Here is a 24229-nt window from a genome sequence, read left to right as displayed (position 1 = left end):
GATATTCGTGCCTTACCTCGTACATCACCTCGATTTGCGTGCCGACCTTAAAATCCACACAAGTCACTTCAACTTTAGCCTCAAAGTATCTTAATCACCATATTTATTTAAATAAGTATTAAAACTTATTTTTTCATAATTTCTGGCATTTTCTATAATTTTCTCTCTATTTCTTCTTATTTTTTCCTCAATAAATCCAAACTAAATATTTCTAAAATATTTTCTAAAATATTTCACTACAACAATTCATAAAATAATATTCTTGAATTTTTAAAATTTCTCAAAAATTTTACTCACCTCAACTTAGCATCTCCGACTTCTCGGTATGTGTGCCCTAATCTCGAAAGGCATGCCCGAATTATTTTCTTGCCCAAAACCTCTGAAATATTAGTAAATATCCAAATCCTATTTTTCTAGGATTTTTTTTCCTATTTTTTCTTCTCTTCTTTTCTTTTTCTTTTCTTTTTCCTTTTTTCTTCTCCTCTTCTTCTTCTTCTCTCCCCTGCTTCCCGCGCGAACACTTGCAACGCTCAGCTTCAGCTCGCCACCGCTGCGAGCCATTGCCAGCGCCACCGCCGCAGCCGAAGCAGCCTCCTCCGCGAGCTGCAGCGCCCGCGCGCCGCCCCTACCGCTGCTGCTTGCAGCGGGCTGCCATGGCCGCTGCTGCCGTGCTGCTAACTTGGCCGCCTTTGGCCACTTTGACAGATGCTCTAGCCTCCAACGAACTCTCCCGACCTCGCCTGAGCTTGCTGGACCGCGCCCCACCTGCTGGCCGACCTCCACATGTGCTGCCATAGCCGCGGCTTGCGGCCATGGTGGCTGTCCGCTCGCTGCAGCTGCTTCCGGCTGCCCCCGCGGCTGACTCCGGCCGGCTTCCCTCTCTCGCGCAACTCTCTCTCTCTCTGCCATGCTCAGCCCAAGCTTCCCCTCTTACTCAACTCTCTCTTTCAATCTCCCTGCTGCTCTCATTTGCCAAGCTTCATGCCTATTTATAGGCGCTCGGCTGCTCTGTGGCCACACTCCATTCCGTCTGACACACTCAATTGGCTGCCATGGATTTGTAGAGGCGTGGGGTTTGCACAAATTGAGGGTGCAAAAAGCATGGCCAATTTTCAGGGCATGGGAGGATTGTAGGGCGTATGCTACGCACATGTATATATATAATTATATACAATTTTAATATATTTAAAAATTACATAATTAATTTAAAAATTATATATTAAACCCCAAATTTTATCCCTATTACACTAGTGCAATTCCCTAATTGCAACTACGGCCTTAAACCTCAAATTAATTTGCATTACAATACCGAAAATCTACAATTAATAACTCAAAACTTAATCAAAAAGGACGATTCGCCCCAGTGTCCTCATCGGGCTGTCGTTTCATCCCGAAACCATTGAAGGGTTGCTCATTGAGCAAAACCGGAGCCCCCCTAGGGTTCCATTGATTTTTCGGGAGTCTCCTACAACAATTCGATTCTATAGTTTAAATGGTAGCTGTATTTTAGCTGTACCGAAAACTGTTCCCGATTCAATTTCTTTCGATACCATATAATTTTCTTTAGACAATTTCACTCCAAGGCATTCCCTGCAGTCGATTCGGTACCTGAAATTGCTATAAAATCCATTTTTTGATATTCTAAACTTATCGAAATTATGTGGCAACTTTATATGAACGTGGGGTATTACACTCACCATGTCCTTAAGTGTCATATTTTGTCTTTCAGCAACATCATTCATGTGGGCGAACCCAGCATGGTGTACTGTGGGACGATACCGCATTCCTCTAGGAACCTAACAAATGGCCCTGGATGTTGTTCACCTGAATAATCATATATACCATATATGGCATGGTGTACTTTGGTTCTAAACTTCAGCCTTATAATTTTTAACACATCCAGTGACTATGACTTTTCATGAGTGAGAAAAATCGTTTATGAATGTTATAAAATATTGTTGACCATTCCAAGCAATCGTAGGGAATGACCCACAAATATTCGTATGTAAAAGTTCTAAGAGACCCATAGTCCTGTTGGCTTCAAATCTCCTTTTGTTAGTTTGTTTTCCCTTTATATAGTTAACACAAACATCAAAATTTGTGAAATCTAAGGAATCTAGAATTTCGTCTTACACGAGTCTCTCTATTCTCCGTCTGGAGATATGACCTAATCTCTTATGCCATAACGCAGCCGAATTCTTAGTGGTTGATTTTCTCTTTACACCTCATGCAATCATTTGCAGGGATTCAATATATGAAGCAATTATATCTATTTAAATAAAGATTATCGTAGCCTGACAAACAACCGGAACCAACCAATTTTGAATCATGAAACAAACTAAAATTTTCATTTCCAAATGAACAAGAATAACTAGATTTGTCCAAAGTAGAAATAGAAATCAAATTTCGTCTAAAAGATGGTACAATAAATGTTTCATCAAGATCCAAATAAAATCAAGTCTTTAATAATAATCTAAATTTTTCTATTGCCTCAACTTGAAGAGTCTTGCGATCACCCACATAGATGTATCTTTCAACATCATTTGGCTTTCAGTAACTTAGACAACCCTGCATAGACACACTGATGTGAGTTGTTGCACCAGAATCTATCCACCAAGTGTGTCTAGGTACCAAAATTAAATTAATCTCAGAACAAACCAAATTAAAAAGAATACATTTCTTAGCACGGCATGCTTGATAGTTGGTGCAATGCTTCTTCTGATGCTCTTTAGCTCTATAGAAGAAACAACCTTTACCAATTGAGTCAGTCGGTTTCTTTTGTTCTTTCTTGTGAGTGTTGTATTTGCGATTTTCGTATCCTTCTTCATTTTCCTTACTTTGTCCTTAAAGGTTGAGGGTAGGTAAGCACTTTATGTCTTATCTTGCTTCAATCTTTCCTCTTCTTGGATACAGTGTGAGATAAGCTCATTCAGAGATCAAGTCTCTTTCTGACAATTGTAGCTCACGTTAAACTATGTTCGAAGTAAAATCAAAACTAGATGCACCAGTAATTCCTCTGAGAGTTCAAGCTTAAGTGCTTTCAACTTAAAAGCAAGATGAGACATCTCTATGATGTACTCTATGATGTACTCTCTAATGTTGTCTTTGCACCTATATCTCATTAAAATTAGGTTTGCCAATAGTGTACCAATTTCAGCCTTTTCATTCTTGCCAAACCTCTTTTTAATGTCCGCAAGGAAATCCTTAGCCGTAGTGATCTTTTCAGATATTGTGCCCCTGAATGCTTCCGAAATGGCCTTTTTCATGATCATCATGCACATTCAATTCGATCTCTCCCACTTTTCCATCTCTCTCCTTTGATCAAAGGTACTTGTATCCATAAAAGGTGTTGGAGAATCAATCCTTATCACAAGGTTAAGATCCATGACTCCAAGAACTATCTTAAGGTTCTCTTACCATAACTTGAAGTTAGAGTCATTTAACATAGGAATAGAATTGATGGTGGCAGTGATATTAGCATGAGCAATTGTTGAATAGAAAACGACAAACAAACAAAACAAGCTTAGATAAGACTCAAAACAAAAATAAATTCAAATCATGCAAATTCCATCTCAAGATACCGGACACTCCATTAATAATTTCATCTTTGGACAAAATATTAACTTGTAAGTGATATCTTGGTATAGTAATCAAATACTGATAATACTAACATATCAAACAATAAATTTTTCTTTTGGGTTGATTTATTGATCGCATGTAAAATCGAATAATTATCACGCATTTATTACCACAAGTGCCACATGCAATTCTGTTAAATATTTACCTTCTTTTGGGTCGATAAATATTCACAAAAGTTACATACACACAACAGTTTATATTTCAAAACAAATTAATTTTCACAAAAGAGCTCACTTTGGTGACACGTTGTTTCAATTAATTTATTTCAAAATATATATGAAAAAACCATGTCAATGTCTAAATTTAAAATTGCACCAAAATAAACCCCATTTTTTGGGGGTCAAAGTCAACAATCAAACATTGACTAGGTTGAGTGTTGAATGGGTCAAGACTAGACCGGGTCGAGTCAACCCGTCCTTGATCCTACACCAACCCCGCCTAGTCCCTTATTTCCTTAAAACAACTTTTATTTTAAATAAAAACTATTTTTAAAGAAAAATGGTGAAAAACTAATTAAAAAACTATTTTAAACTAATTTATTGAATTTAATTAATTAATTAATCAATTAACTTATTTAGTGTAGGTTTAGCCCATAGCCCAAAAATCCTTAAGGGCCTCGTGAGCCCGTGTTTGGAAACCCTAAGGGTATCCTTCCTCACGAGACTCCGAACGCCATGACCACATGGCTGTGGCTTTCCTTAATGCCGTGCCCATTGGGTGCGGCTTTCTTTTCTTACTATCGTGGCCAGATGGGTGCGACTTTTTTCCCTTAATGCCGCAACTTTTCTTTACTGGTGCGACTAGAGGCCTACATCGTTACTCAATCCATAAAATTTTATTTTTAAAAATTGGTATATCCAAATAAATCATGGATCGAAAATAATATAATTCTCAATGATTCAACATGAGAAGGCGTTGATACCACTTGTTGGATACTTTAAACTTTTGTGAAAACTATCACCTAAATCTCAAGAATATTCATATCAAATCATCAAGAATAAATAAAATAATAAACAGAAATGTACTTGAATCTAGAGTTTGCAAATGGGTCAGGCGGCCAATGGGCACGCCCGACCCTATACTGTAGCAAACAGGCCATGCCAGGTCAGTGCTTTGTGGCCCGCGACCTGGCCCACCAAAAATGGAGATGGTGACAAAAATTGGGATGGCCCACCAAAATGGCCCGGCCCAGCCTGTCTTGGCCCATTTATTAATAGTCATAGGGCCTTGCTGGGCCCCCATTTCCCATTGCTCGACCCGGCCCGACCTGCGTCCCTCGCGGGCCAAGCGAAAGGCGAGCTGACCCACTTTCCAACTCTATCTAAATGCATAAAGTTTCTTTTCTATAAAGTCGTGCAATTAGCATTCCATATGAACACCATTTCTACAAGAACCCTTTAAGTTTCTTTTTGTAACTTATCTCTGATAATGGGATATAGAAATAAAAACCGATTCGTATGATTTAGGAACCATAATCGCTATATTTATAGAGGTAACTGTCTGTTATTCTATTGATAATTTTGATTCAGGCCATCAAGAAAACATAAATTATCTTTTAGCTCTCTACACATTAAAGATCCACACTTTATCAGATAAATTAGAGCCTAAATGGATCAAAACTTAACGTATTACATTTAATTAGATTTAAGATTATTTGACAATCCGCAAAGCATAATTATTCATATACAAGGCGGACGTTAAATTAAAAATCCAACATTTACTTTCACTTCATGCAATGACAGGAAGCTCGACTTTGGAAACGATGCGGGTGCAAGCCCACATACAGGGTCCTCCTCCGATGATGTTAATTGACGCTGGAAGTTCCCATAGCATCATGAACAAAGCTTGGGTGTCACCATGCGGCGTGAGGAGTGAGGAAAGCGAGTGCCTGAAGGTGATGGTATCGAATTACGAGGTTAATTACGATGCTGTATTGGGTACACAATGGTTGAAGTTACTACAGCCAACCAATTGTGTGGGATTTTGGACAGTTGACCATGACCCTTCCAATGGCGCGGAACACAAGGGCAATCGAATGGGGGTTCGACCAAGACGGACTGCAGCTGTAGAAGCTATAGGAAGATGATGAGGTTTTTCGTCTAAAATGGTCAATTGGTGCTGCTTTTTCTTTACGGGTTTAAGTGTCTTATTTTATTAATTCAATTTAATAAAAATATAGGGCTGACTCTAATTCTTTATTTTTTATTTATTATATCATAAATAATTAACTCTTTATTTTAATTTTAAATTAAAAATTGTGTTTGTTTCAACCAGGCTTTCTATTCTCCCATTTATTTAATTCACTATTTTATTTATTTAATAATAAATTTTAATTATATTTATTTTACTTTATCTATAATTTTTGCTACTATAAAGATATATTATTTAATTAATATTACAATATTAAATTTTAATAATCAAATACACACATAACAAAATTAATAATTAAATACACAAAATAAATAATCAAATACATAAAAACACAAAATTAATAATCAAATACACAAATCAATAATCATATACACTATCACTCATCCAATACACAAATAAATAAAAAATTTCTCAAAATCACAAACCCAAATTTGTTTGTGCAAAATGATAAATAACACGTCGCTCGTTCTACTTGTCGTGGCCAATTCCTTTTCTGGTCATCGCTGCTGCTGAATTTGGTGGTCGTCGCCACAATTTCGTCTTTTACCACATTTGCAATTTGTCTTCTCTAAATCTGCTGGTAATCATTTTTATTATAACTTATCTTCTCTGGCCAATTTTGTCTTTCGTCGCATCTGATCTGGCATTTTCCAGCATTGAGATGACAGTTGTGGAGGAGAGAGGGTTGCTTGGCCTAAATCGATCGCCAAATCTAACGAGTGTGTTGGCCTAAACCAATCGCTAAAGCTGTCTAGAATAACAGCTCTACATATAAATAGCATTTCTCTAAGGGTGCGTTTGATTGCACTTATTTTTTATGAAAAATTACTATTTTCCACTCAAGTTATAACTTTTGTAGTATTTGATTAGTTAATTTTTCTAGACAAATTCATTTCTAACTTTCGCTCACGTGAGGCAAATTTCTCACTTTTGCTAGAAATGGTTTTCCAAGGGAGGGCTAGTTTTAACTTTCTAGGGAATTCACTCACCGCATTTGCAGATCTGTCCACCCAAATTTCTCTAGGGTTTTCCTTCCTCATTCGCGCGAGATTTCTCCCCTTTCTCTTTGTCGCGGTCCACCATCGAAGTCGAGCTCCGACTTGGGCTTCGTCGCCATCTCTGACTTCTCGTGAGTCACCATCCATTGTCGAAGACGAGATCCATCTTGGGCTTCGTCACCATCTCCACAAAAGACCATCTCCGTTCTGTAGATTCGCCAGCAACTTCATGATGTTCCAGTGCCAAATGTTGCCCAGCGTTCAGAGCTCCGCTCGAAATCCATGGTTGTAGCTGTTGTTCCTTGTTAATAGAAAATGAAGAGATGAATGAAACACACCAAAACCCATAAAAAAATTTTACTGTAATTTCGATTCCATTAGGCATTTTCTGTGGCTGTGGCTATAGCAGATTTCTATGGGTATATGTATATTTTTTTTTATATATATTTAATTTATTTTTTAATATTTTATGTATGTATATTTAATTTATTTTTTGAATATGTATATATTTGACTATTTTACGTAGTTGATTATTGATTATTTATGTGTGTATATAATTATTTTTAAAAAAAATAATAATAATCAAACACGAAAAATATAAGAATTTCTAGATAAAAAATTAAGCTAATAAAATACTTTCAATTGACATTTTCTCTCATATTTAATTTTAGGCAATTCAATTGCTTAGAAAAATATTTTCTTTCCATATAAATTTCATATTTGCAATTAAAGGCGCACTAAGTGTTATATATGAGACATTGTGTTGTTATTGCATATTTTATATATTTTTATTAAATACTATTTTAACTTTATTAGATAGTAATGCAACTTCTATGGCCTTCCAAAAGCTTCAAGGCCACTAGCAAACAAAGAAGCAAAACCCGCAACTTTGTCTTTCTTCGGAGCTAATCCAATCTCAACAATGGCTGTGCCATCCCCAGAATCTGAAAGAGAGAAAGCTCCAGTTCTGTCAATGGATGTCACCTCCACTTTCCTCGGTCTCCCCCACCCAAAATCGACCTTGTAGAACTCAAACCGAGATGACCCTGCAATGGTGAAAACTTTATCTACTGATATCGGAGATGATGGTCTACCAAATATAAGATCTTGGGCTCCTTTCAGATCTGCATGTCTCAGACCGTCTACGGCTTCACCGATTACTTTGGCTGCCATGGCCACTCCATCTTCTCCCAGCAGGCCATCCACATCTGCAGTTGCACAGCAACCCACAACACAGTTCCCGAAATATGTTGAAGGCAAAGGAGGGTCTAATCGAGCCCTGCAATCTGCAGCGAACAGAAGCCGAACTTTCTCATCTCCTCGCATTCCATGGAGCTTGATTAAACAAACCCAAACGAAAGCACTGATTGCTGTGAAGTTTGACAAATGAACATCGGTCTGCTGATTCCTCTCCAGTCTAGCTCGTATCTGTTAAAATGAATAGAGGGCTCAAAACAGAAACCAAGGAGGCTCTGATACTTAAATATAAGTATATAATGTTGGAATAGACGTGTGATTGATACAATGAATATTTTATTGCTCAATTAATCCAAGTGTACCCAGTTCTTGAGGGTCTCTATGTTGGCACGTGTGAGTTGGGATGTGACAAAGGCGGCATCGCCCGGAGACTTCAGCATGAGCATGAGACTCTTGTTGTTTGGTCCGCCTTGATTCAGCAACTCATTTAGCATAGCTCTTTCTTGATCCTCAGAGAGAAAGGCCCGGCCATAGAATGGCTGGTCCGCCATGGAATTAGAAGACGAACAAATCGAAGCCCATGCATTCATGAACATGGTTAGGGTCTTCCCGTCCACCACAGCGTGGTGCGCACTGTAACCAACGGAAAACCCCGAGTTCGGGAACAGAGTTACTTGCAAAGCCAGAACTGGAACTCTCACGTGAGAAGATGGAAGATCTGGTAGATGAGAACGGTACTCTGTCGCTTCACGGAAGCTGGATTTGTCGGAGAGATGGTGGAAATCGGCTCTGGACTCGGCTACGGTGAGCGAGACAGCATCGCCGTCGGAGTATTGGATTAGCGGTTTGTCGGAACTCTGAGGCCAAGTCAAATTTCCGGCGAGAAGAATCCAGGTCTGGAGGGTAAGAGAGAGGGATTGCTTCAATCTTGGAAGAAGGGTCTCGGAGAAAGCGGCGGCGGTGCCCAGATGAGGGGGTAATTCGTAGAAGAACAAGCGTTGGGCTGGAGGAAATCTCAACCAGGGAAGATCGAAAACGGTGAGAGGAAGTGAACTAGGCGCAGATGAGGCCGGCGGCATTGGACCGACTCTGCAAACCTCAACAATCTTCACTGGATTTGGCGGTGCTTCCATGAGAGAGTAGAAGAATTTGTGAAGGAACGATGGTAATTGGTTTTGGTGAGATACGAAAGCCAACTTCTGTTTTGTGGGGGAGAAGGAGAAGATTATGGGAAAATTCTATGCTGAATCCGGTCCATGGTCCCACTCATGGATTGGGCCGATGAGAAGACGACGTACTAATGTGGCAGACTCCAAAAAAGTAAATTAAATTTGCTTTAGTCTCTGACTCATTAATACGTCGTCTTCTCATTGGCCCAGTCCACGTTAATTTGCCTTGTCGTGAACCGGATCCAGCATGCACGTCGTTATCCAGCACATCTCAGTAATCCCATCATTCCTTCACAATTGTCATCTTAAAAAACTAAAATTAGAGAAGGAATTTATTCCGTCTCTAACCTAAAATTTATTCTCTATATCTGTATTAAAATTGTTTTATAATTTCATTAGAGAAAAATTTCAGTCTTAGAGACGAAAAACATTCTTTTTCTAAGTTTAAAGATTCATACTTAAGAAATGGATTTTTTGTCTCTTAACAAATTAAACTCTCAAATTAGAGATGAAATTATTTTTGTACCAAAATAACCTTTAAAGCATCTAAAGATGGGAAAAAAAGTATTCCTTAAAGATCGTGTTCCTTAACATAGCATTTTACTTATTATAAAGAATGTTTAACCATTCTAAAAGACAAAAACAAAAGTTGTAGATCCACAAGGATGCAAAGTAAAGCAAAATATATGAAAACTCTTTGTATTATAATTGATCTAAGGAAAATTAAAAATCAATTAAACTATTCTAACATGAAGAGAATATCAAATAAACTAGCATTAGTTCTCTCAGTATTATTAAAGGCTTAAAATGCACTAAGATGCAAAAGAGCATTGGAATCTTAGACGCAAGGTGAGTCATGGGTCTATTGGAACTAAGTGCATGCTAACTAATTAAAAATAAAAAATATATATTTTAGTTAAAAAATAAGATATAAAATATGTCATAATTCTTAATAACATATACATTCACAAGCACGTTGTTAAGAAAATTAAAAAATTTTATATATATTAATAAAAAATATAATTTGAAAGCCTTTAAATTAATTTAAATTAAATATTAAACAATTTATAGTTCTTAAATCTTAATTAAAATTAACTAATTATGCATTTTAAATAATCTAAAAATTATCATCAACATCAAGATCAAACATTTACGGTTTAAATTCGATTGGAACATTTGAAGTAGTAGTTTTCTTACTCATTATTAAATTTATAGTTGAAACAATAAATATATATAAACCCTAAACAATAAAATAAAAAACTTAAAAAAGTAGTTAAAAAAGTATAGGCACACCTAAGCCCAAGACATTTTGGGACATTTGAAGTAGTAGTTTTCTTACTCATTATCAAATTTATAGTTGAAATAATAAATATAAACCCTAAACAATAAAATAAAAAACTTAAAAAAGTATAGGCACACCTAAGCCCAAGACATCTTGGGCCTAGATACGCTTTGCATGTGTGTGTCCGCCTGAAAACATTCCAAAAATACAAGGTGCGTATGGGTTTTCTTCCAACATAACAATAGAATCATTAACTTACTAAATAGCAATGTGGATAATTATACATGTCTCGATGATTGGACCTTGTCACCCTGATAAATTTATTAACTAATTGAGACTAGCTATTGGACTAATGTGCATATTTTTCACGAATTAAACAGTCCCTTAAGTTTTTTAGGTTCAATTGTATCATTTTTAATCATAAAAGACCATTAAATTCTTAAGAATGAACTATACTTGCGGATAAAATGAATTCGAACATTTACTATTTCCAAAAGCTTATAACCATATTTCAATAATATGAAGTTAAAAATTTACGAGAATCTAAAATTTTCACACAGTGAAACCAAACATGGATCCAAACAAGAATTTACAGTAGTATTGTCTCAAGGCACAAATTAAGTAATTGAATCACAATAAATTAAGATTTATACTAATAGATTGTGGATTTAATTCATTATCTAACACAGTAAGACAAAATCTCTATATACGATTTACCTTATTTGTCGAAATCGAGAACACGAGCAGTAAAGGACTGCACAAGAACAACAATCCCAAAAATTTACAATAGTATTGACTTTATCTAGGTGCCCAAATTCATCTCCATTTTCATCTCATCTAGGTGAATGGCAAGAAATTAATAATCTATTATCTCGAAAAAGAAGTTGCACGAGAGAGTGTCTGCTTGTAAATAAGAAATTAAGAGTCCTGTTTTCCTATAAGAATAGGAGAAAAGTGACTCAATGAATTGCAACTCATTGACATTCAACAATATAACTCAGAAATATCGTATTTGTTAATTAAGATATGAATTAAATAAATTAGATATGAAAAGTATTTTAAATAAATGACTCTATATCTCTTAATATATTTTAAAAAATTTAACAAAAAACTTGATAAAAATTTTAAAATATTTCTTAATTTTATTTTGATCATTTTATGTTCTAATATGATTTTATGTTCTAATATGATGTTATTTTATTCATTTTAAACGTGACAAGTGAAGTGAAAAGAAAAACCAAATGAGGGGGAAAACAACTGACATGAAACTAGGCACCCACAATGCCAGCAAGAAGCTGTCTGAAGTGCAAGTGCTCCATAGCATAGCCTGCCTGAGTCGTAACAAGGGACTCCTGCAATCTTAACCGTACTGAGTTCTCGAGACTTTTACGGTCGGCTTGAGTTATTTGGAACGAGGTTTCTCGGCCGGAGGTTTCATCAGGTCCATGAACAAGAGACTTCTGTTGTTCGGCCCACCTTGACTCAGCAAGCTGTTTAGAACTGCTCTTTCGGGATCGCCGGATACCAAGGCCCGGCCGTAGAACGGCTGACGGTGATCCGCCATGGAAGTAGAAGGCGAACAAATCGAAGCCCGTGAATGCACGAACGCTCGGGATATATAAAGACTTTTATAATTAACCTAACTTAATTTAGTTTAATCTGAGTTCAATTTTTAAAAATAAAAAAATTATATCTGCTAATAAATTTAATAAATAAATAATTATTATAAACTGAGGTCACGTTATGAATATATCCGTTTCTTTGTAAAATTTATTCGCCGGTTTCTGGTACGGTAGTGCGTGTGGGTTCAATGAAGTGTCGGTCGGTTTCAGCTTGAGATTCAATGGGAAACCACGGCAGTTTCTCCGCCGGGCGCCGCCGCCATAACCGCCACGGCACCGCCGGCTTTCCTCCACCACCAAAATCGGAGCCTCCAGCCTATAAGTATGGCATCGCAGCTCACGAGCTTCCTCACAGCTCGGCCTCGTCGTCCAATTCCGCTATGGCTTTGCCGTACGCTCACGTCGATTCCTCCTTGCGAGCCCTAGCAGGCCAAGCCGAGGGTTTCGGCCGCTGCGCCGTTGGTGGTCTCCACGGTCCCCTCTTCCATGTCACTACTTTGGCAGGTAATTAGGTGACGGCTGTTCTTGAAAATTTGGAAGAATCTGGGGTTTAAACGATTTGGATTTGCGTTGTTTTGTTGTAAATTGTTGTTCTCGGTGCTAATTTACTGAGTTTCATTTGAGCTCTTGATTGACCTTTTTTTTTTTTTTTTTTTTCCTTTTTAGTGTTCTGGAAAATGTTTGTTTCAGGACTGAAAATTCTGAAAAATTCTGAATTGATCTGTTTTTAGTTGGCTCACTTTTATGAATTGGGTACTTATATGTTTGGTGAGAGTAGTGAAACAACTCCAAATCTTACAAAATTAATGTTCCTTGTGAAAATTTGGAAGTAGAGGTTCATATGTTCTAGATTTGGAGCTATTATGGCTATGATAAAAATTGGGTAATTTTTATCTGTCTTTAAGTCTTTTGGTACTAGGATTTGTCAAAGGAAATGGAAATGGAAAAGAAAATGCATGTAAAATATGTCTTTACACAAATTATCTTATTTTCATTTTGTTCAAAAATACTAGTTTAAACGGAGGACTATTCTTTGCAGGTATACTCTTAGGGCCTGTTAGGTTGTTAAAATTGTGATTGACAAGTTCTGAATTAGCTCCTTCTTAGAAATACTCTTTATGTGTTTTGTTACAGAAATAAAACTGCTTTTAAATCTAGAAATTTCATTTTATTTGTGAAGATTTATATTGATTCATTTTTGTATGGAAATGCCTACCTCACCTAGCAGAATTAAGCATTGATATGTTGTTTATTTTTGTATGGAAACATATGCCCTATATACTGTTATGTGCCTTTGCAAATCTTGAACTGAAGTTATAAGTTGATAAACTATATGGGTTAATTCAAATTAATGATCTCTGTCATGCTATCAAGAGGACTCTAAAAGACTTTTCCCTTCAACTAGACATAAGGCTACTTGTCAGGACTGTTTGTGATTTTGTAGTGGTATATTGGTCATGCTGTGGACCGTGTTGTGGCTGCATTATTTTTGTTGAAGAGTATAGCATACCTTTAATTGATGAAAATAATATTGGAACACCATTACTTATGGTTTTTGTTATGCAATTGACAATCTTGTATTTTATGGAAGATTTGTAAAACGTAATCTTTTCATTTTGGGTTCAGCTTATTTATATTCTCTATTTTATTAAGATGTTTAAATTTCAGAAACTAGGTTCTGAATTTTTCTTAGATGAGGCTGAATGAAGAGTTTGGAAGAAGTTTTGCATATAGTATGGAGGTGCATCATACTAACTCTTTGGCAAACTAGGATGGTGGATGGCGGAGGTTGAATTAATAAATCATAGTATTAAGAATTGGTTTTGCATATAGTATTGGTTCAAATTGTTTCCTCAATTTGAACTTTATATTTTGCCATTTTCTTACTCAACCTTAATTTGGAAAACATTTTTTTTTTTCTTTTTCTTTTTCATTTCTGAATAGGTCTATCATCTTGAACTCATTTGATAAGAATTGGTTATATATTTGTTTGTTTAGTACTTCTTGAACTCATGGAACCTTCACCCACCCCCCTCACCCACCATGCAAACTCCTTTTTTTCTTCCTCGTTTTCAACCTAAGAATAATGCTTTTTCTTTAATTGCAGATGATGGGCCGGGATCACTTCGTGAAGCTTGCCGGAGGAAAGAGCCTCTATGGATTGTCTTTGAAGTTTCAGGAATTATTGATCTCAAATCATACTTGAATGTGTCATCTTATAAGACTATTGATGGACGGGGACAAAAGATAAAGCTAACAGGGAAGGGTTTAAGACTGAAGGAATGTGAGCACATAATTATATGCAACCTAGAGTTTGAAGGTGGTAGAGGGCCTGATGTTGATGGCATTCAAATAAAACCCAATTCAAAGCATATATGGATAGATCGTTGCAGCCTTCGTGATTTTGATGATGGATTGATAGATATCACTCGAGGGAGCACAGATATTACCATTTCTAGGTAGCTGAATCTACCAGATTAGGAAATTACACTTATTTTTAACCATATATTTGATCATTAAATCTCTGTATTCAGATGCCACTTCTCAAAGCATGACAAAACTATGCTTATTGGAGCTGATTCTTCTCACACTGGTGATAGATGCATTAGGGTGACAATTCACCATTGCTTTTTTAATGGTACACGACAACGGCATCCTCGTGTCAGGTTTGGGAAAGTACATCTATATAATAATTACACACGAGACTGGGGCATTTATGCTGTATGTGCCAGCGTAGAATCACAGGTAGAGATGCTTTCAGTAGCTTTTTTCATTCCTCCTTTACTGGTTAGAATTTTTTAGGCTTTAAGCATAATATATATAGTTAACATCTATTTATTTACACTAGAAGTTCTTTGGCATCAGATATATTCACAGTGCAATATATATGAAGCTGGAGCGAAAAAGGTGGCTTTCAAGTATCTAACAGAGAAGGTAATTTATTTCCTTTGGCATTATGTCAAATACATTTGTGAAACACCATAAAATGAAATTTAGTCACTTCACATTGTATTGCCATAACCAAGGCACAAAACTTTCTAGAGGCTGCAATTTCCAAATATTTGTGTTTTGCTCCTTATTCCAATTATTCACCTTGTATTGCCTAGGCTGCTCTTATACTGAAAGACTGCTCTTTTTTTTTTCCCGCAGAATTTGTCTTGTAGAAATAGCTCATTATTGTAGAGTATGCATGATCTTGCTTTACGGGTCTCATTTGAGAAACCCATAGAATTATGGTAGGGTTCACTTAAGTTACGCATGTACATCATGTTCCGTGGCATTTCTTGCTATTGATGTTCTGGCTAAATGGTCTCTTCAAATTTTGTGAAGGACTCGTGTTTTACACTTGACTCTTAGGTTTGGCTATGAGAGATATGTCCAGTATGTTTAGGTTGACATTTGCTCACAAGATATGATAAAGTAGAAAGGTCTATGTGGATATATAACAAAACTCTCATTCTATTCATAAAAAAGTGCTCTGATAGTTTGTAAATATTATTTTATCTCAAGTATCTGACTTAAGTATTTAAAAAAATATGAAATTTAGATTGCCCTCAAGTTCTTCGGCACCCAAATTAGGTAAAGCTGGCATTACATATATCAACATCCAGCATGCATGCTAAGTCCATGTGACATCATTGATGCTTGTAGAGCAACTTAAGGTAAAGGAGAGGAAGTAGTTGTGGAGGAAGTTTCTTAATTACTTCATTGAGATCAGGCATTGGGTCTCATGTCCTCTGGATTATTTATATTGAAGGATTTGATGGAAGAAAAAAAGCATGTACTGAGATTTTAGTTCTTTATATAAGAGTAGGAAATTTATGGTGGAATAGCCTTTAAATTTCTGGTTTAGAGTTACAAGAGGACCACTGTACCTTTTAAAGATGTTGATCAATTCTCTTACAAAGAGTTTAAGAGTATTTCTATGCAAATTGCCTTATTGTTTACGTGCTTAATCAGAAGCCCGCAGCAAAGCACTAGGTTACTTCTCCAATAGAACTGTATTCAGATTCTTGATCATTGTGTTATATCTATGTCAATGGAATAAGAATTCATGATGAAAAATCTGAGGATTTTTACACTGACTATCGGTTATCTAATGGAACCATTGTTGTTTATCCAGGATTGGGAGCAGTTGAAAATAGGAAGAGCGCCTTTAACATTAGAAGTACTCGATCCATAGGCAAAGATAAGATGATAAGATGGTTTTGGACATATGAAAAGAAAACCAAGAATCACCATGAGGCAAGTAGATGAAATGGAAAATGTTTGTAATGCTAGTAGAGGAAGACTAGAGAGAACTTTGTAGAAACCCCTTAAGCTTGATATGGAATTATAATGGTCTCATAAAAGATATGACCATGAATAGGAGTAGTGGAATTAAGGTTTGGGATGATGATGATGATGAAAAATCTAAAATGAGTAAATTTTCCTTTATTGGTTCTATTGAAGGCCCCACATATCAAGCTGATCCCACTTGTGGGATAAGGCTTGATGCATTGTTATTGTTTTTGTTGGGTCTATGAAGGCCCATTCCCCTAGGAATGGGATTTGTCACTGACAAAACTATAGGAGTGGGATCTGTCACTACAGACAAAGGTAAACTGGAAAGGTTCCCTGATATTGTGGGAATAGATTGTTAATAGACTTAACCCATTTAATTGTTTTTTATGCAAACTTGAACAAATTTCACTTTGTGCTTTTCTCTATATAATGGTATGTGATCAACATCTTTTTCACCTTGACGATGTCAGCTAACAAATAATTTGGCTGTTAACATGAGACGATCTTGGCATTTGCTGTTGTTGGTAGTTGGTACTGATTGAGTAAAGGCATCTCAAAAACCATAACTCCACCATTATGGAAGTAGGCAGATTACATATTTCAGAAACCCTCGCTTTCTTGGGATTCTTTTCAGCGACTAACAGGGTACTGCATGTTAGTTCAGAGAATAGTTCCATCAGAAAACTTTATGGTGTAATTCTCTAATTCATTAAATTACTCATGAGGTTTAGTGGTTTCTTGTAGAGTTTTGCTAAAATCAAATAATTAAAAGGCCCTCTTTGCCCAACAAAAAAAAAAAAAAATTTAAAGGCCCACATTAATTGTGTCTATAAAAGCCATTTGGTAGATGCAAAACCAGATAAACTCTAGTGAACTAGTTTTGGAAATTATATTTAGTAGACCTGTTGCAAAATATCACAGTTTAGACAACAAAACAAAATATCTTCACAAGTTTCAAAAATGGTTCTCATATGAAGCAAAAATAATAAAAAGAATAATTTGTTTGGTGAACCTAATTTAGTTTTCATTCACAAGATAATCTGTATAGTGAAACTCAATCTATTCTCATTTTTTTTTTTTTTGGTTTGAGTTGTAATGGCTGATAAACTTGACGCTTCTCAGTTTCTTTAAGGTCTGCTCAGATGCATAGAAGCCTTTTACCTCTAGACATCACCTGTGTTTCTCTTCTGAATGTAGAATTACCCCTCCCAGTATGCTAAGTTGCTAACAATTGACACAAGTTGTCCACCTTTTTTAAATGAATGCTAAGTTACTTTTTTAAATGAATGCTAAAAAACTGTTGCTCTTCTGTTTGGTAGGCTGCTGATAGAGAAGAAGCAAGTAGCGGCTGGATAAAGTCGGAGGGCGACCTTTTCTTAAATGGAACTCAGCCTGGTTTGTTGCCCATTGCAAGTGCAGATTGCATATTTCGCCCTATCGAACTCTACCCCTCATGGACCGTGGAACCCCCAACAAACGATCTGAAGAAAGTTCTCCAACATTATACCGGATGCCAGTGCATCACACGGCCTACAGAATAACACAAAGTTCAACCGGGAACAGTATGTATATTGAACATCCATATCACATGAGAGCATGTACTTCTGCAGGAACTTGTCTTACAGATTTGTTTTATGCCTACGGCTAGAGTGAGTCTGACTTGTTTATCATACCACACCCTATATGTGATCTAGTATTTTCCAGCATGTCAACCAACTCATCCATCTTTCTACACTGTCAATATAAATAAACTTAGCCATTTCTAACTGTTTTAGCTCTTTATTTTCATATGGGTCAATTGAGCTTAGCCTTCGACTTTTGATGCCCAGATTTGGGCTCCTCCCAAGTCAAAGTAGAAAACGTATTAGGAAAGATTACTTGCTGTTTTGTGGCATATTTGGCATGAAAGCAACCTGCTGAGTAAGTTTCAAAATGTTGTTAAGAGCCTCACGTTTGGCCTTCGGAGAACCGTTTGTGTGGTGTTGGAGGACTCCTCTTACTCTTGACTCTCTTGTCATGATCAAATGTTGAACGACCCATTGCCATTCCTATCAAAGTCGTGCATCCACAAAGCTTTCTGGTCCTTGAAGCCACTAGTTTGTGCTTCCAAATAGTTCGGCGGTTGTGCTGAACCGCTGCTCGATGGTTTGTTTTGTCCGATTAGAGTCAAATTTGGGGCCATCTTTGTTAACATTGTAGTCTCTGAAGTTTTAGGAATAGAGTTTTGAATTGTCATGTACGTGAAAGAGAGAGCTTTGTGGATTCCACATCTTCGAGGTCTTTTCATGGAAGGTTCTAGTTAAAGAAACTCGCTAGTTAAAGTCATTTGGGGTCGAAGATATTTTATACGATAAAATTAAATAAAGATCATGTAACCATGTAAAGGTCTTTATTAAACTTTCACATTCTAAATTGTGTAAAAAAATCGAATTGAACTGAATAAATAAATTAAAAAAATCAAAAATTAAAAAAACTGAACAAATATGAAAAAGCTGAACTGACTGTAAATTTGAAAAAATAAAAAAAAATCCAAAAAATTAATAATAATAATTTTTTTTTGACTAATTTGGTTATTTTGATTTTTTCAATACAAAAATCGAATTGAGTTTAAATAATTGAAATTGTCAAATTTAATAACTAAATCAAACTGACCCTTAATTGAGATCGAATCAAACCGAATCAATAATTTCAGTCAATTCGATTCGATTGTTTTGATTAGACTAAATTTTTGCACAACTTTAATTAAAAGAAAGTATGGCATCCAGAGATTATGAGAGAACGACAATAATAGAGAATGAGAAAAAAGAGAATAATAATTCTTGATTGGTAAAATTAATTGCATCAATTTTATTTTAACTACATCTTAATCTTGATATGGTCATATGAATATTTCATTTGTTTCATAATTTAAAATTTAAAATTCATTATTTAGTTATATAATTGTTAAAAGTATTTCAATTTAAGTCTAGATCTAATTAAATTTAGACCCAATAAACAAAAATATTTAAAATGATTATGATTTCACGACAAAATTTGAAACTTATTTTTTTTTTCTTTAAGGCGAAAAACTCAAACCTTTGGCCCAAATCATTCAACCATCTCTAAAACTCACAATTTACCTTAACATGATCTAAGTGTACAAATAGATTCACTGTAATCCAAAATCTAAAGTCTGACATTTAGAATAGATATAGACAATTACACAATTCTACATAAAGGTAGAATCGAACCCATGATTTTAAAATATCTCAAACTCTTGAATGCATACGATAAATTGTTTATACTACCTTTAAATGTTCTTAAATACTTTAAAAAATAAAATTTAACACACTATTAAAAGTCTCGTTAATCAACATAACATTTCATAATGACTTCAAATTCATATTTTTCTAGTATAAGAGCATTATTTGTCAAACATACAAAGTATAGGAAAACACTCATTATAGAGTTATTTTTTGCCTATCTATGATAAAGAACAAAATAAACTATTGATATTCTCAAATAAAATTATGTAGGATAAAATCATACACCCCTCGAGATTTGATTAAATTTAATAAATACTTATTATGTTTTATAAATTACACTGACTATCAGTCTTCTTCTTTTTAAGTTTGTCAAAGTAACCTTTGACATAAAAGGTCAGTGTAATTTATAAAACATGAGAAGTATAAACTGTAATTTAATAAAATCTTCAGTGTAGAGTGTAATTTATTAATTATTTTTTGAAAATCTAATTTTGAACGGAAGAAACTCCGCCGAGAAAAAGATGTGAAAGGTAATTTCCCACATCTTCAGCGGTAAATCGGACCAAAAGCGCCGAATTTCTGTCCACTTCCATCTCGATCCCCTGCCTGTTGTACAAGTCCCTGCACCCAGCGACGAGCTTTCCGGCGATCGACGCTGTCACCTCTTCACGGAGCTCCTTATCTGGTACGAGGCACGCCGATTGCTTCCGATACGCCTCGTCGAACAACGTGTTGAATCGCCGGAACACGGCTTTCTCTTCCCCCGGTGAGGTGGAATCCTTGATGGACTTGATGACGTCGTCCCATCCCAGCCTCTCGTAGTTCGCCGTGAACTGCTTGACTTTGACTTCATGCTTGGCTAGCCAATCGTCGCCGAGGAGGTTCTTGAGGCTCGACGAACGGACTATCTTGACCACGTGATGGAGGTTGTTGGCCAGGAAGAGATACGAGAACGATAAGTCCTTGTAGTGCTTTGCTTTGCCGTCGAGTTTGCAGAGGAGGACGAGTATGAGCCATGCGAACCACAGTGAAGTTGATGATGCCGGAGCTTCGTCGGAGTCCGGTGAGTTGAAGTAAGGTTCCGGCAGGTATCTCTTCGCTGGCGGTGGATGATCGGGTAGTATGTCAGCGAGAATAGTTCTGTAATCGGCTAGGAGACAGAGGTAATTCATGACGTCTATCGTCAGAGAATGGACTCCAGCGCCGGCTACCGGGGATTTGGAGTCATTCTTGCTGATCGAGGCTTCGAGGTCAGCTAGCAAAGTCCGTATGGATTCGGCAAGCTTGTCTAGCGAATTGATGGCTTGCAATCGGACATTGGAGGCTGATTTGAAACTGAAGATAGATTGGATCTCCGGCCAGATCTCCGATATGGCCGTGTACATGTCGAGTGTGCGGAACATCTTTTCCGGTGATTTCTTGATACTTTTTGCCACAAATTCTGGGAATCCAAACAGAATCTGCGCTCCGTCTTTCGTGATTTCCGTGAAGCACGACTCTCGGATGGACTCCGATGCCGCGAACACGTAATCGCAGAGAATTCTCTCTCCATTGAACAGTGTTTTCACTCCAATCTTCACAGCGTCCAACCAGTTCTTCATTCTGAACTCCAACACCTCCGAGTCCATCTTGTGAGTTCTCGAATGGCTTATTCTGTCAACTCCTAGCCGATATATGCCTTCATCGACAATCGACTTTCTTATAATCTTATATATCGTCACGCATTCTTTTCCGTAACCAGAGGATATCATACACTCGGCGATCAATCTGAGATCAGCCATCGTAACCGTCAGCATATTCTCTACCTCAGAGATTGAATCTCCCGCAATTCGAATCTCGTCTTCAGCTCCGTCACCGTCATCATAATCAAAGTCCGACGAGCTCGATCGAGTCGAGGTAAGTGACCATGACCGAGCCGAGACCGATTCGGGATCCAAATGAGCCCTATTCATCGACAGAATCTGATAGAACTCCTTCTGCAGCCGTTTCATCGCAATCTCCATTAGATTCTGAGCACGCACTAGCTTCTCGGAGGCCGAGTCTTCAGTGGCCAAGAAGTCCATCGCTTTCTGCAAGTCGTAAACGCAGTCGACAAATTCCCTTGCCTTTTTGCGGTTCTCGTGGAAGAGTGAGGTGACTTTGCCGAAGATCGAAGTATCTGGATTCCATTTGGCAATCACCGAACCAGAGGTTCTGAGACTCCGCTCCATGACTGCGTCCGAGAAGCTGCGTCGTGGGGTCAACATACGAGTTCTTGCAGGCGATTCACAGAACTGTGAGACCGAAGAGGATGACACCTTGGGGGAAAAGCAAGGGCTCCCCATTCCGTTTCTTGGCATAGCGAGCTACCAAGTAAGTACTTTTGTTAAATCAATGAATTTGTGTATCTTGTTCTGTGTAAATAACTCAAGAATTTATCTGAACATAAAGTAATTGCGTTGAAGGGGAAAGAGGGGTTTGTGGGTGTATTTATAGGTGGATTAATTAAGAGGTGGTGTTGGAACTTCCAAGGGAGACCCAACTTTGGACCTTTTTGAGTCCCAGATTTCTCCTCCCATATTAGAAGTCAAGCTTCCTTGTAGATTGATTCCGTCACGGACCCAGGGCCATGATGATAATACTCTAAACTTCCGAGAAAGTGACTAATTTCTTGGAAAAGTTATCCACTAATTTGTTGTTTCTCTAGGACGTGGACACATAGAAGCTACAACAAAGTGGTAGAAATGAAAAATGCAAATTACACTGCACTCTTATTTTTAATTAAATTATAGTGTATGCCTTCTCCATAGATGGGACACTTTTTTTTTTTTTTTTTCTTGGGGGGGAGGGTGTTGGAGGGGGGTTTGAGCATTTCATTCAGGAAAAATGACTTCATGATTTTTTTTTAAATGACTTCATGATTTTTTGTTGATTCTCAATGAACTGTCTTCCGTAGGGTTTTTAATCAAAATCGTTCACAAAAAGCTCGACAAAAATAGAAGTTCATAAAAGTCTAATTTAAACTGTTATAATTTATAAAACAGTTTATTGTCTACCCACATATATATAATCATCTCTTTCATTTTATATATTTTGAATCTAGGGCCAAGCTAGCTTTAATTACAACTGTAACATAAAGAAAAAGGAAAAGAAAAGAAAAAATTGGAATGCAGTGAGAAAATGAAAATGATATCTCTTGCCAGCAAAGGCCTGATTACCATCTCAATCAATTCAAGTAATGCAAAATGACTTTTGGGACTTCATGAGCACTCTTGATTTTCTGAATTGCATATCGATATATTTATAGGTAAGGATCCATAATGACTTTTAGAATAATTTGTTGTCTCCCTTTATACATAAGAATAGAGCTTGCATTATTATGATTTGCATACTGCGAACTCTTTATGAATCAGATCGGTGAATGCTAGTGATTTCATTAAGAACCCATAATGACTTTTAGGACTTAGCAGCACTCTTGATTTTCTGCGCCTTTGATCATGCAAGCTTAAAAGAATAATAATAATACCAACCAAACTCAAGTCTAGATATAGAAAAAATTAGTTTTAGTCGAGTGATCTTTTAGTCCCAAATGACAAACGAAGATGTTAAACATGTTTATTCAACCATATATGTTTACGCGTCACCTCTCTTGTGTGGATAATGCGTTATCAATTTAAAGGATTACTCTTTAGTGTCACCCTAGCACTGCATCCCAATCTTAAAATAAACCTATATATAGAAATAGATTTCTTGGTCTGCTATATAGAAAATAGATTTGCATCACTAGAGAAAGTTTACCCATTAATATGTGATACTATTTGCCTGGTCCCAGAACAATCTTCCCAACAAACATGCACAAGAGAAAGATATATACGACTTAAATGTGTGACCCATTAAGAGGCTGTTTGGCTTAGCGGTTGGACCGTGTATAAGTTGCATAAGCAGCTTTAAAGCTATACAACTTTCTGTGATGAAACGTTTGGCAAGCATTAATAGTTTCAACACTGTATAGCTTATCAACTGTTTTAACAGCGTTGGCCAGAAGCTAGTGCCCCCAACTTCGGGAAAAAAAGCTAGAAAGTTGATCGAGAAAAATACCATTTTGCCCTCTGTTACCGTTGCATCTTCTTCCCCTCTTCCCCAAAGCTCTGTCTCCCATCATCTTCTCCCATCTTCTCCAGAAGGTCTGCCATTAACGCGCTGCCGCCATCGCCACTCCGCCATTAACGCGCTGCCGTCGTCGCCGTCATCCAGCCTGAGCCGCCGCAAGCAGCCTCGTGTTGGTGGGTCGCACCATCGCAGCATTTGGTTCCAGATCAGCCGCCTAGCGCCGTCGACCAACCCTCCTCCATTATCGTCGTCTCGGTAGCCCATCTCAACCTCCTTCTCCAGATCCGCCGTCACCGTCGCCTTGTGGGTCGCCTCCTCGCTCCGTCGCTGTTCTTCTGCGTGCAGCGTGTATATATATATGTATATATATAACACAAATAATATATATTATTATTATTGTATATAATATATATAGAAATATTATATTATTATATTTTTAATAATTATGTATAATTTGTTCACATTTAATAATAAAATTTTATATCATTCAACATTATATCTATTTTGGTCTTTTTGTCAAGTTTTAATAGCTTATTCGCTCTTTCAAACCAAA

At 36.8% G+C, this 24229-nt stretch overlaps 3 protein-coding genes across 3 annotated transcripts; 1 reads left to right on the top strand and 2 right to left on the bottom strand.

Annotated features, from left to right (window-relative positions):
• Positions 1 to 7605: 7605 nt before the first annotated feature.
• Positions 7606 to 9169, bottom strand: LOC127790627 (phenolic glucoside malonyltransferase 2-like). Its single transcript, XM_052320207.1, has 2 exons — positions 8348 to 9169; positions 7606 to 8216 (listed from the first exon to the last, which is right to left on the bottom strand). Exons 1-2 carry the CDS (start codon positions 9116 to 9118, stop codon positions 7620 to 7622), a joined length of 1368 nt encoding a protein of 455 aa, XP_052176167.1. The 5' UTR covers positions 9119 to 9169; the 3' UTR covers positions 7606 to 7619.
• Positions 9170 to 12183: 3014 nt separating this feature from the next.
• Positions 12184 to 18109, top strand: LOC127789518 (probable pectate lyase 4). Its single transcript, XM_052318401.1, has 5 exons — positions 12184 to 12562; positions 14166 to 14517; positions 14593 to 14803; positions 14924 to 14992; positions 17662 to 18109. The coding sequence occupies exons 1-5, from the start codon at positions 12280 to 12282 to the stop codon at positions 17881 to 17883; spliced, it is 1137 nt and encodes a 378-aa protein (XP_052174361.1). The 5' UTR covers positions 12184 to 12279; the 3' UTR covers positions 17884 to 18109.
• A 1331-nt stretch (positions 18110 to 19440) lies between these two features.
• LOC127789712 (exocyst complex component EXO70H1-like) lies at positions 19441 to 22086 on the bottom strand. Its single transcript, XM_052318667.1, has one exon. The coding sequence runs from the start codon at positions 21924 to 21926 to the stop codon at positions 20073 to 20075; it is 1854 nt and encodes a 617-aa protein (XP_052174627.1). The 5' UTR covers positions 21927 to 22086; the 3' UTR covers positions 19441 to 20072.
• Positions 22087 to 24229: the final 2143 nt, after the last annotated feature.

Source organism: Diospyros lotus, chromosome 14 (genome assembly GCF_014633365.1).
Source record: "Diospyros lotus cultivar Yz01 chromosome 14, ASM1463336v1, whole genome shotgun sequence".
In the NCBI taxonomy this organism is placed as follows: Eukaryota; Viridiplantae; Streptophyta; class Magnoliopsida; order Ericales; family Ebenaceae; genus Diospyros; species Diospyros lotus.
Note: the sequence above shows the minus strand (reverse complement) of the source record. Positions and strands in the feature narration are given on the sequence as shown.